Here is a 13720-nt window from a genome sequence, read left to right on the forward strand (position 1 = left end):
AGCACTAACTAGTTAGAACTAAATATCTTTTTATCTACAATTTTTTTAATGAGATCACATAAAAATCCCGTGCTTTATTTTTTCAGATTAATATATGCTGGACATCTTCCAACATACTTAATTACAATTTACCTTTTCCCGTTTGATGTCTGCATAGCGTTCCACTGGATTAATAATCATAAAATACTTCGGCAATCCATTTGATGGTTTCTATGTTTGCTATTATAAACAATGACCCAATGACCATTCTTTTACATACACTTACAGCAGATACGAATTTACTGCTGAAGATCGAAGATTCATCACTGGGGACCTATTCCTTAATTCTAATCCAATATACCATAGGAAACAGAGCAATCATATTATGAGTTCTTGGTTACAGGAAATTTTAGTCAGTAATTTTATTCATTTTTCATAGCTTTACAGCTTCCGTAAAAATAAAAGTCACTGTAAATAAGTATAAAATGTAAGTTAAAGGGGAAATTATCCTAAAAACTTTCCTGACCCCCTCCCAAACTAGCTAGTACATGGCAAATATCCTTTTCACGCCTTATTCTTAGGCATATATTCACTTTTTTGGGGGGAGGCATATATTCACTCTTAAAGACCATTTATATCACTTGGATCTTGCCAAGAGGGCTGCAAGACATTCCTGCCCTGAATATTAGTTCTATTCCTATTATTATGGTTCCATGTCATCATTTTAGTGGATTTGTTAGAAAGATTCTATCTGAAGAAATCCCTTTCCACTCTCAATCCTTGACAGTTTATTACCAGCACAGACTCTCCAAACGCACGATATGCATCCTGACCAAAGCCATTAACACAGTCTTCACTTTTAACGATTTCTGCCAGTGTGGACCTTCTGATGGTACATGAGACGCGAACGGTGACTGAAGTCCTTACCACAGACGTCACATTTGTAGGGTTTTTCTCCAGTGTGGACTCTCTGATGGGCCTGAAGACGTGAACTCTGACTGAAGCCCTTACCACACTCCTGACATTTAAACAGTTTTTCCCTAATGTGGACACTCAAATGAACCCTAAGATTTGAGGGGAGACTGAAGGCCTTACCACACTCCTCACACCTATGGGGTTTCTCTCCTGTGTGGACCCTCTGATGATGGCGAAGGTTCAAGCTCCTTCCAAAGCCTTTCCCACACTCCTCACACTTATAAGGTTTTTCTCCAGTGTGGCCTCTTTGATGGTATATAAACTGCGAACTGTATCTAAAACCCTTTCCACAGACGTCACACTTGTATGGCTTCTCCCCAGTGTGGACTCTCTGATGGGACTGAAGACCAGAGGACTGACTGAAGCCCTTACCACATACACCACATTTGTAGGGTTTCTCTCCAGTGTGGACTCTCTGATGTACCCGAAAATCTATAGCCTGACTAAAGCTCTTATCACACTCCTCACATTTATAGGGTTTCTCTCCAGAGTGGACTCTCTGATGAGCGTGAAGATTTGATCGCCAACTGAAGCCCTTCCCGCACTCCTCACATTTATATGGTTTTTCTCCAGTGTGAATCACTTGGTGCAGTTTCAGATTGGAACTGTAACTGAAGTCCTTACCACACACATCACATCTGTATGGCTTCTCTCCAGTGTGGACTCTCTGATGGGTCTGAAGCTTTGATGACTGACTGAAGCCCTTCCCACATGTTTCACATTTGAATCGTTTCTCCCCCGTGTGGACATTCTGATGGACTTGAAGATTAGAAGCCTGACTGAAGCCCTTCCCACATTCCTTACACTTGTAGGGTTTCTCTCCCGTGTGAACTCGGAAGTGGATGTGAAGATCTGTATTGCGGGTAAAGCCTTTCCCACACGCCTCACATTTGTACGGTTTCTCTCCAGTGTGGACTCTCCGATGGCATATTAACGGCGAATTATGGCTGAAGCCCTTACCGCAGACATCGCATTTGTAAGGCTTCTCCCCAGTGTGGACCCTCTGATGTATGTGGTAGTGTGCAGCCTGAGTGAAGCCCTTCCCACACTCTTCACACTTATAGGGTTTCTCACCCCTGTGGACCCTCTGATGAACGCGAAGATTAACACTCCAACCAAAGCCCTTACCACACTCTTCACATTTATACGGTTTTTCTTCAGTGTGGACCCTCTGGTGGCACTGAAAGTTTGAACTCTGACTAAAGCATTTCCCACACTCCTCACATTTATAAGGTTTCTCTCCAGTGTGAGTCCTGTAATGAATGATAAGGCCTGTGCTGCTGCTGAATCCCTTGCCACAACTGTCACATCTATAGGCCTTCTCCCCCGTATGGTTAAGTTGATGAAAAGAGCTCTTACTAAAGCAAGCATCAGATCCACGACGTTTGTTGAGTTTCTCTCTTGGGCGAATTCTCTGATGGGTCTGCAGATGAGAGCTCTGATTAGAGCATTTCTCTCTCGTGCAAACGTTCTGATGACGTGGGAGCGCCAAGCTATACCCGACACCCTTTCCACACTCATGACATGGACGGAATTCCTCTCCTGGGGTTACATGAGGAATGAAGCCGTCACTCGTGCTTTTGCCACACGTGTTGAATTTGTAAGGTTTCTGTTCTGTGTCAGGGTTACTAAGATCACTGACGGGCGATCTCTTCATGAAGGCTTCACACATACACCGGTTATTTTTCCCATGAACTTGCGGACCTCCACTCTGATTCTGTGACTCACGCAGGGATGTGTTCCCACATACATTCTGGGTTCTCGAAACTGACAACTCTTGATCGGCAGTGCAAGTGGAGCCATTTCCTTTATGATTCACGACACTATTTTCATGTTCAGAAACCTGAATGGAATCACCATGTGGTAACTGGAAACGCTTTCTCTGAAGACACCTGGTTAAATCACTTGCAACCTGTCTCCAGATTTGCCAGCAGGATAGTTCTTCATGGGAAAGGTATTTCAGTGCAACTTTTCGAAGGGCCTCCATCTCATTTTGATTCTTGCCGCCTGTAAGAAAAAGCAATATTCAGAGATGAGGACAAGCAAATGCTTTGGTAGAGAAATGGCAGGATTCCACATCTATGCCATGGGATAAGGCCTCAATAAACCAGGGGGAGGGTCATGTTTGTACAACATCATTTATCCTTTTATGTTCTTCCATGCAAGTCGAAGCAAAGAATAGGGGTCAACAGACTTATCCACTAAGCATAAATGCGACTCATTCAGACCATAAAGTTCCTATTTTAGTAGGAGAGCTGTAAGTTTGAAATCAAATAGCTGCAGGCCACAGAGGCAATCCATACTCCATCCTATAATAACATCAATTAGGGATGCCTGGGTGGCTCAGTTGGTTGAACGACTGCCTTCGGCTCAGGTCATGATCCCGGAGTCCCGGGATCGAGTCCCGCATCAGGCTCCCAGCTCCATGGGGAGTCTGCTTCGCTCTCTGACCTTCTCCTTGCTCATGCTCTCTCTCACTGTCTCTCTCTCAAATAAATAAATAAATAAAATCTTTAAAAAAAAAAAAATAACATCAATTAAAATTCTCCTCACCTTTTCCTCAGTAGGCTTATCACAAGAGGGATTCTATCTGGTTATAAGGTTACAAAAGCTCAACTCGTAGGCAGAAATGGCCAGACCATCCTGAACGCACCTAGTCTTGTCTGATCTCAGAAGCTAAGCAGGGTCGGGCCTATTTAGTACTTGGATGGGAGAAATTAGTAATTTAGGTCCTGGCAGGAATTCTCTTCCAAGAGTAAGTTTGGGAAGTGGCTGGAATACTAACATTCATAGTAGTAATTCAGGGCTCTAGAAAGAAACGGCAAAGGGAAAACTAATCTTGTACGACTGAGAAAGACCCTGGGAGAAAGAAAGCAGCAAAGCACAGTGTACTTGCAAAGGCCACCCTGAAGAGGAAGAGGGGAATTAAACTCTCCTAGATGGTCAAAAGGCTTGGTTTTTTAATTCATTCCCTTTAGGTCCTCACTCTAATGGTGCTCAGTTGGGTAAGGCCTTCCTCATCACCCAATATAAAATAATTCCTTTCCACTCCCATAACACCTTGGATTCTCCGCATTTGGCTTACCCTGCTTTATTTTTCCCTACAGCACATACTATTTGACTTAACTGTATACTTTCTAACTTTTTCTTGTCTTTTTAGACCCACTAGAGTATAACAGTTATGAAGAAAACCTGCATTTTGTTTTCTTCGTTATGTTATTTCCACTGTAGTAGAATTTTTTAAATTGTCGGGATGCATTAATGAACTATCAAACCAATTCCATAAATAAACAAATAGTTAAAAAGAAAAACAGAATATGAGAAGTGTATCACAAACGGTAAGGATAACACTATGAAATGCTTGTTTCAGCTACAAACACACACATAAATACATACATACGTTACACCCAAGCTAGGTCAGATGTAAAATATATGACTGAAGATTGTGGCTAAAAATGAATGGAAGCACCGGCTTAAAATGTTTGGGGTGGGGGGAGCAGCGGCACCAAGTCCTTAATGATTAATTTGCTTAAATGTAAAGTTACAATCTAATATTATAAGCTAAAAAAGTCTCAATACATATGTACACATTTCTAGGTGTGGTGGGACAATCAAATGGCCCCTAAAGATGTCCATTCCCTAATCCCTGGAACCTGTGAATATGTTCATGTATGTGACAAAAGGGATTTCATTAAATTTCATTAAAATTAAGGATTCTGAGATCGGGGTGGGGGGGGCGCCTGGGTGGCTGAATCAGTTAAGCAACCAACTCTTGACTTCGCCGCAGGTCATGATCTCAGGGTTGTGGGATCAAGCCCCACAGCAGGCTCAATGTGAAGCCTGCTTAAGATTCTCCCGCCCTCTCCCTTTGCCCCCCCCCCGACCTCCTCTCTTCTGCTTGCATGTGCTCTCGCTCGCTTGCGCTCTCTCTCTCTTTCTCTCTCTCTCTCAGAAAAAAAAAAAAAAAAAAGAATCCTGCAGTGGGAAGTTATCTTGTATTATGTGGATGGGCCCAAAATAGTTACAAGGGTCCCTATCAGAGGATACATCCATAAATTACTCACAGAATTTGTCACCTAATTTATCACATTTGCAGACAGACTTCTCTTAATTTTTCAAACAGAGGGAGAGCATATGAATTTACTTGCTCTGGGAATATTGAGGTTTGTTTTGTTTTGTTTTTTTAAAGATTTTATTTATTCATTTGACAGAAATCACAAGTAGGCAGAGAGGCAGGCAGAGGGAGAAGCAGGCTCCTCGCTGAGCAGAGAGCCGAGAGACTTAACCCACTGAGCCACCCAGGCATCCCTGGGGATGTCGAGTTTTTAATTTCTAAATGAGGAGAACTGAGGAATATGTAAATTAAAAAGAAAGGAAAGGAGATGGGAAAGTGAGGTGAAAAATGAAGAGGGACAGGGCAGGAGAAAGTGGGGGGAGGTGGTAGGCAGTGAAAGGCTTGGTGGGAAAGAAATCGGTGGCTGGGGACATGAACCAGGCATTCTTTCCCGTCCGAGAAAGGCTGGTATCATAGCTCACTCCTATAAGGACTGTGACTATTTAAATAATTTAATCATTTAATAAGTGGAGAGGATCCCCTCCTATGCAGAAAGGCCATCCAAGGCCTTGAGTAGACACAACAAATGAAACTGCCAAAACTCCTACTTCAACGGGAGACAGAGGGTGAGCAAGTAAACAAAAATGTGTTGGGAGGTCAGGAGGCGATCCGTACTCAGACACAAAATAAGGCAGGGTGAGGGGATGAAGAACGGAGAGGATGAGGTTTGAAAGGGCAGACATAGAAGGCCCAGCGGATGCAGATGAAATCCGAGCAAAACCTTAGTAAGGGAGTGGCCGCAGACTCGGCAGAGGGGAAGCTGAGCTGGTCCAAGGCCGGGAAGCAGCAGAGAGAACACCCCAGGGGAGCCAGGAATGACCTAAGTCAGGGTAAAAGCAAGGCTAATCAAAAAAGAACCTGGTGAGGAATCTAGATCAGGGAGGGTCTCGTAGGCCACTGCGAGGGCTCTGAGCAAAACGGGAAGTCTTTGGAGGGTTTTTCAGCAGGGGAATGGCATGACCTCACTTGCTTTCTAAGGAATCACTCTGGTACCATGTGGAGAACAGATGACAGGAGAGCAAGAGAGAAGGCAGGGAGACCAACGTGGAGGCTGCTGTCCCGGTGCAGAAGAGAGGACAGAGCTCAGATGAAAGTGCGGTAAGCACGGATGTGGGGAGATGCAGATTAGCTGGTACCTGAAGGAACAGCCATGTGGTCCTCACTGGTCACACTTTTTTGGGGTTCCCCTTCCATCATCCAAAGCTCTTCTTCTGCTTCCAACTGAGAAACCATCTCTGGCTTGAAGGGAAGATGTCCTGTGAAAGGGCAGATATACACCTCTAAGATACACACATGGCTAAAATGTATTTCTGTCCAAGTTTTACAACCCTCAGAACCTTTAAAGTGATATTTCCGGAACTCTCCTGATCATGAACTGTAATGGGTAAATTTAGGCCATGACCTAGTTCATGTCTAGATAGAGATAAAATTAGATTCAGCCAATGTCTGTTCTCAGCCTACTTCCGACACTCACACCACTCACCGCAAATGGTCAGTTTCTGCTGCAGTGTGAGGTCTTGATAAGGAACTCTTCTAGTTTCTATCCTTATTCTATTTTTTTTTTTTAAAGATTTTATTTATTTATTTGACAGAGAGAAATCACAAGTAGATGGAGAAGCAGGCAGAGAGAGAGAGAGAGAGAGGGAAGCAGGCTCCCTGCTGAGCAGAAAGCCCGATGCGGGACTCGATCCCAGGACCCCGAGATCATGACCTGAGCCGAAGGCAGCGGCTTAACCCACTGAGCCACCCAGGCGCCCTATCCTTATTCTATTTTATTGAAAAAAAAAAAAAAGTGCCAGCACAGGGTACTAAATTAATGCCATGACCCACCAATGGATTACAACCACAATTTGAAAAAGCATTTGCAATACACAGTGTAAAAGCCAATTTATATTTATGTTTCCCATTTGTAATTAATTGAGTCAGGGTTTCTCAACTGAGGCACCGCTGACATTCTGGACTGGCTAATTCTTTGCCCTGGAGGTTAAACTGTACACTACAGGAGGTTTAGCAACATCGGTGGCCAGTGGAGCCCCTCCCCGACGAACTGTAACCATCAAACCCGTCTCTAGACATTGCCAAATGTCACCTCGGGGCAAAATAGCCCCTGGACAGAATTTTACCTGAGCAGAAAAACAAGGAAAACCTATGCCTGTAGTCCTAGGGATTAGAAAAACCTGAGTCTTAGGGTCAGGGAATTAATTCAAAAGATCCAAAGCTTTGAACAACTAAGGACACTGACTCTCAAGGGGGTGTCATGGGGCGACTGTCCTCACCCACTGACACCAGGTTCTTGAAATTCTCCAGCATCACATCTCGGTACAGCTTCCTCTGGGTGGAATCCAGCAGCCCCAACTCCTCCACGGTGAAGACCACTGCCACGTCCTTGAACGTCACCGCCTCCTACACATGAAGCGCACACAACCTTAATCCCACAAGCGCCACTGGAAAAGGGGCAGCACAGAGGAGGATAGAGGATTACCCCCGCCCCAAAAAAACGGCTGCCACTTTGGAGGGTGCCTAGGCAGATTTTAGTCCCAGAGTGTCCCCCCTCACTGTCCCCTCCCAAGCACCCCACAAGGCTTGGGTTCTGTCTCGATGTCAGCAGTGTTCACAGGCCTTGGGCAGCCCTCCCAGGACAAGCACACAGCTTTTCCGTGTTTTCAACGTACGTGCTGCATCTACCTCCAGCATTCACGGCTGGTGAAAGCACTAAGCTCAAATTTCACAGTTTTAATTCTAGGGCCTTGGGGAAATTCCTTACTTCCCACTATCTCCATTTCCACTTCTCTATAATGATGTCTGTACCACAAATTGTTTGAAAACATTAGATGAGTATTTGTAAAGCACGTAAAATGGTGCCTAGCATGTAGCTAACTGCTCAATAAACTTGAATAATTACCATCGTCAGTGTCTCATTCCATTTTATGACCGCAGAGTTTAACTTCCCTTAACTGATGATATATCTTCCATCATCCAAATCACATATAGTTACAGATCTTCAATTTTTTTTTCAGATTTTATTTATTTGAGAGACAGCAAGAGAAAGAGAGAGAGAGAGAGAGAGAATGCACAAGCAAGGGGAAAAGGAGAAAGAGAGGGAATGGGAGAAGCAGACTCCCCGCAGAGCAGGGAGCCCGATTCGGGGCTTTATCCCAGGACCCTGGGATCATGACTTGAGCCGAAGGCAGTTGCTTAACCAACTGAGCCACCCAGATGGCCTCAGATTTTTCATTTTAATCAGTGCTGCAGAGATCCTTTTACTGAGACCTTAGCTAAAATTAACAACTACAAAGCCACAGAATAAACTTTCAAAACTTTCAAAATTTTCAAAGCACAGTGGCAGATTTCCCTCCCAGGAGGTTTTCCCAATTCACCTTTCATGCAAGAGAGTACAAGTGTTCCTGACTCTCTAGACTCTGACCAAATAGGACAATCTAAGTGAAATAAATAATTAGAAAGCTTTTGTTAACATTTGCACATATTTACTTATTAACGATCATTACTTTTGTCATAAATTTGCCTTGACACTCCATTTTTTTTCACTCCTATTCCAACTTGGTTTTTCCTTATCTTACTAATCTTTTTTTTTTTTTTTTAAGATTTTTATTTATTTATTTGACACAGAGAGAGAGAAAGAGAGCACAAGTAGACAGAGAGGCAGGCAGAGAGAGAGGAGGAAGCAGGCTCCCTGCTGAGCAGAGAGCCTGATGCGGGGCTCCATCCAAGGACTCCGAGATCATGACCTGAGCCGAAGGCAGAAGCTTAACCCACTGAGCTACCCAGGCACCCCTTATCTTACTAACCTTAATAAAAGAGTTATTAAGCCTTTCTCTAATGTATCTAAGTACCAGTGACTCTTTAACAAGAAGGGTTTGAGCTGCATGGGTCCACCTTACATGCATATCTTTTTACAGCACTAAAAATGGATCCTCTCTTACAATTTTCCTGATAATATTTTCTTTTTCTCATTTACTTTACTATAAGATACGATATACGATACAGAAAACATATAAAATATGTGTTAATCAATTGTTGATGTTATTGGTAAGGCTTCTGATCAGCAGTAAGCTAAGAGCTAAGCTTCTGGGAAGTCAAAAGTTCCATGTGGATTTTCAAGGAGGTCAGGGTCTCTAAACCTTGCATTATTTGAGGATCAACTATGTATCCCATCACTTCCAATACTACAAATATAAAATTACAAACGCAAGTAAAAAAGGCATAAGGTAAAGTACAAAGAGTTGGCCAATGAACAAGGTAGTACTGTAAATTCTTTTGGTCTATTTCAAATTTTTATTACTTTTCCAAAAACTGTCTTGTGAAACAATAAAGATAAGTACTAAACACACACGCGCACACATAGCCTGGCATACCATCCGCACTCAAAATCTGCGGTTTTCCATTAACTTTTCCAAAGAGGAGAAAGATGAGCCTAATCTGTGAGAAATGAAATCACATCTAAGGAAACAGAAAAGAATTCCTTACCTGAAACTTGCTCATTTTCTCCTGCTCTTTCTGGGGAAGGTCAGAGTCCTGAGAAGACATAACTGGGGAAGGACAAAGAAGCCATGAGATGCAAGCCAGAAATTAAATGACAGCTCTCCTACTTCCAGGCTGCAGAGGCTACAGACAGCACAGTGAGCAGAGCATGGAGCAGACTCCAACCCCGAAGTCTGTCAGCCATGGGCCACTGGGCAGTGACCGGGACAACCAAATGCAGTATTCCTACTAGAAGAATGACATCCTGAGGATGTAGGAATGAAGGGTGCTGTTAACATTTAGTTTAAAAAAAAAAGGGGGGGGTTCTAAAGTCAATGGCCTAGGTTTAAATCCTCAAAATAATTCTCACCATCCACATAATGTTAGGGTTGTTAAAAAAAAAACCCATGCCTCACTGTGATCATCTGCACATGAAGATAAGAGCTGTGTATCTTAACTCACCTCAGAAGGTTGTTCCACAGACTAAACAAGCAGATGGAAAATTCAAAGAACCAGGAGGCCCTTTTTCTTGCAGCTGCAAAAAAGCAGACGATACTTTGCATCATAAACTCTAACTGCACATGTCTTTTCCAACAAAAGCAAAAAAGACCTGGAAGGTATCTGGACTTCATACACTAATGTTCTCCTATGAAAGTCACCTTTATTCTCTGAAAATCCTAATTCCCACTTAAAATTTTTTCTTACAGGGCACCTGGGTGGCTCAGTGGATTAAAGCCTCTGCCTTTAGCTCAGGTCATGATCCCAGGGTCCTGGGATCTACCGAATCAGGTTCTCTGCTCAGCAGGGAGCCTGCTTCTGCTTCCACCTCTCTCTCTGCCTGCCTCTCTGCCTACTTGTGATCTGTCAAATGGATAACAAAACCTTAAAAAAAAATTTCTTGTCTAACTAAAAATAAATAAATAAATAAATAAATTTCTTCTTACTTACAATTTTTTGCCCACCTAGTAACATTTTATCCACACTGGTATTAGCTTTCTAAAAAGCATCACTTCAAGTCAATTTACCTGGTGAAGTAAAAAAGGCTTATTGATAAATGCCTTTTATCCCATGTGCATAAAATTAAAGAAAGATGCAAAATAAAAATCAAGACAGAAGATAGAGTGAGAGGCTCCAACATTTGTTCAATGGGAGGAGTATGACGAAAACAGAACCGAAGAAATGGCAGAGAGCTCCTATTTCAAAAGATAATTGCTGAGCTCATATACAGCAATTCTGAACAGTACAAATAAAAATAAATACACTCCTAGGGTGCCTGGGGGCTCAGTCAGTTAAGGATCAGACTCTTGATTTTGGCTCAGGTCATGATCTCAGGGTTGCGAGACCCAGCCCCTCTTTGAAGTCTGCACTGAGCAGGGAGCCTCCTTGGAATTCTCTCTTTCCTTTTCCCTCTGCCCCTCCCCCACCTATACAATTTTTTAAAAAATAAATACATCCTAAACAAATCATGCTGAAACTCAGGAATGTAAAGAATTAAAAACTGTGAATAAATAAAAAGAACTGAAAACAACAAAACTCCTTAAAACCCCCAGAAAGAAAATACAGTTTACCTAACAAAATGACAATTTGATTGACAGAATCAAGGAAACAGAATGGAGACCTCAAAGGATTGAATGCTATCTCCAAAAGGAAGAATGGAAATAATCGTCAAACTTGAATTCTATGTTCAACCAAATGACTACTGACATGAGAGAGGGGAAAAAAAGACATTTCAGCTGAACAAAGATGAAGAACAATCATTAACTATACGAACCTGGAAAGAAGCAATGGTAAGAAAACACTTGTAAATATGCTGGTAACATTTAACCCACAGAGAAACCCAGGCGCCCCCCACCCCTTTTTTTAAATAACAAAAATGTTACCAGCTCAGGTCAGGATCCCAGTGTCCTGGGATAGAGCCCACATCCAGCTCTCTGCTCAGCAGGGAGCCTGCTTACCCTTCTCAATCTCTGCCTGCCTCTCTGCCTACTTGTGACCTCTGTCAAATAAATTAGGGGAAAAAAAAAAAAACTTAAAAAAAAAAAAAAGCCCAAGAACGATAGGACCAATTTCGAGGGTTGTTGTAACAAAATACAGACCGATAACCTGACCTCCAGTTTAAAAAAGGTGGTGGTGGTGAGGTGCCATCATCAAGTATCAAGTACAGATTTCGTTTCTGTATTTCTCAGAATGAGAATACACAGCGGCTACATTTAGTATCTGAGACAAGCAACCGTTTTTATTCCAAACCAGCTGAGCAAGTAAAAGGAAACCAAAATGCAAACAAGGAAGAGCAAAAAGTGTAGAAGGTCGTAAATTCCAAAAATAAATACACGTGCGTGTGGTTTAAAAAACAACAAAAACAAAACGAAACACAAAAAACAAAACTCACCTACACATTCACACATATTAACAAGGAGATGGAACACCCGCAGGTGGATACAGCAAACACTGGAACATTTCCCTAGTAAGTCACTGACCGAGTGACTGAAACCCGTGAACGGAAAACAGAGAGGACGCATCAAAAAAGTACTTTCGCGGGGCGCCTGGGTGGCTCAGTGGGTTGAAACCTCTGCCTTCGGCTCGGGTCGTGGTCCCAGGGTCCCAGAGTCCCACGATCGAGCCCCGCCATCAGGCTCTCTGCTCAGCAGCGAGCCTGCTTCCCTTCCTCCCCTCTCTCTGCCTGCCTCTCTACCTACCTATGGTCTCTGTAAAATAAATAAATAAAATCTTAAAGAAAAAAAGAAGAAGAAGAAAGTGCTTTCGCTAGTACGCACCCAGGAGTCCGTCCTTCCTCCCCTTCCCGAAGTCAGGGGACGCGAAGAGCAGGACGCGGTGGGACGACACGACGGCGAATGCCCCGCTGATAAACTGCAGCGGACATCCCTGGGCGCGGGCGCGGGCGGCTCGGGGCTCCTGAAGGAGACAGGTGGAAAGCTCGGGAAGAGCTGGGTATCCGGGAGGCTGGCAGCCGGGCCACGCCATTGCTCCCAGAGCCCGGGCCCCGCTCCCTGCACCGCGGCTTCCAGGCAGAAGGGAGCGGGGCAGAGAACGCCTGTTAGCAGTGGCCAACCCGTTACCCCGTGCCGCCCCCTTTCAAAGCTCCGGACACGTAGCGTCTCGTTTCCTGCGAATCACAGCTCGACCCGAGAGTTACTCCCGCTGTCGCGACCTGACGGAGGAGAAAGGAGAGCGCAGAGAGCAAGTCGCCAGGTACTGTACCGACAGAAGTAGCAGCGCTGCTGGGTAAGCCGGGGAGGAGAGCCGAGGGAATCCAAACTTCTGCCCTCAATCGCTCAGCCTCCGCCGGCGGCCGCGACTTCTCCATCCTAAAACGGCCGGCTAGGTAGCGACTAGTCCCACGCTCAGGCGGAAAACACTCGGAGGGGGCGTGAGGGTGCAAGGCTGACTCACCTCCGGACCGAAAAGATGGTGGCGGTCTTGCTTTTCCGGGGCGGAAGTGTCTCTGACTACACGGCGCCCCGGAACTACACTTCCCAGAAATCCCGAGGCGGGGGAGGAGCAAGCGCTTGAGGGCGGGGCGGGGGAAGTCCTTGTTAGTTGAGGACTACATTACCCACATCCCCCAAGAGGAGGAAGGACTATGTCCGCCCCCTTAAACCACGCCTTCTTCCTCCCGAGCGAATCTCCTCCTTGTAGTTGGAGGACTTCAATTTCCAGAACCCGCTTTCGGGCTTATCATTTTGCAGACATAAAGCAGTTCTCTGATGCCAGGGAAGTTGAGTTTTTTCCATTGACAAACAAAACGCACTTAGCAAATATTTGAACAGAGGCTTAAAAGAAAAAGTTTGTAACAGAAGCAGATCGCGTGATCCGTCACTAATGAAATCGTACCCACTACTACTAGACAAAGAAGGGATAAAACGATAGCCTTTATTTTGCAGTTTCAGACCCTTTTTAGACATAAAAAAGAATGAGAGCGCCCCAAAATGCAGTGAAGGCAGAATACATTGTAGACATCAACTTTTGTGAGAGGCACAAATAATTCAAAACTTGGCTTTGGGGAACAGCTAGACATACTCAGAGTAAAAAGACAAACTTCAGCATCCTTGTATGATCAGTTTCCCAACCGGGGTTTTTGTCTTCATTCCTCAGAGAGACTTCTGAGTTTGAGGGATGAATACATTACCGCTAATTAGATTTTTATGAAATGGT

At 44.1% G+C, this 13720-nt stretch overlaps 1 protein-coding gene across 6 annotated transcripts; it reads right to left on the bottom strand.

Moving 5' to 3' along the window:
- Positions 1-54: 54 nt before the first annotated feature.
- On the bottom strand, positions 55-13034 carry ZNF227 (zinc finger protein 227). Of its 6 annotated transcripts, none has more exons than XM_013063873.1 (7): positions 12959-13034; positions 12322-12460; positions 10010-10082; positions 9554-9615; positions 7345-7471; positions 6205-6324; positions 55-2961 (listed from the first exon to the last, which is right to left on the bottom strand). In XM_013063873.1, exons 4-7 carry the CDS (start codon positions 9611-9613, stop codon positions 839-841), a joined length of 2430 nt encoding a protein of 809 aa, XP_012919327.1. In that variant the 5' UTR covers positions 9614-9615; positions 10010-10082; positions 12322-12460; positions 12959-13034; the 3' UTR covers positions 55-838. The 6 variants fall into 6 exon arrangements, with proteins under 6 accessions (XP_012919327.1, XP_012919328.1, XP_044933126.1 ...); XM_013063874.2 differs by having other exon boundaries at positions 12767-13000; XM_045077191.1 differs by adding an exon at positions 10496-10572 and having other exon boundaries at positions 12322-13000.
- Between the last annotated feature and the right edge of the window lie 686 nt (positions 13035-13720).

The sequence above is a fragment of the Mustela putorius genome, unplaced genomic scaffold (genome assembly GCF_011764305.1).
Source record: "Mustela putorius furo isolate JIRA1106 unplaced genomic scaffold, ASM1176430v1.1 tig00000196_pilon_pilon_pilon, whole genome shotgun sequence".
NCBI lineage: Eukaryota > Metazoa > Chordata > Mammalia > Carnivora > Mustelidae > Mustela > Mustela putorius.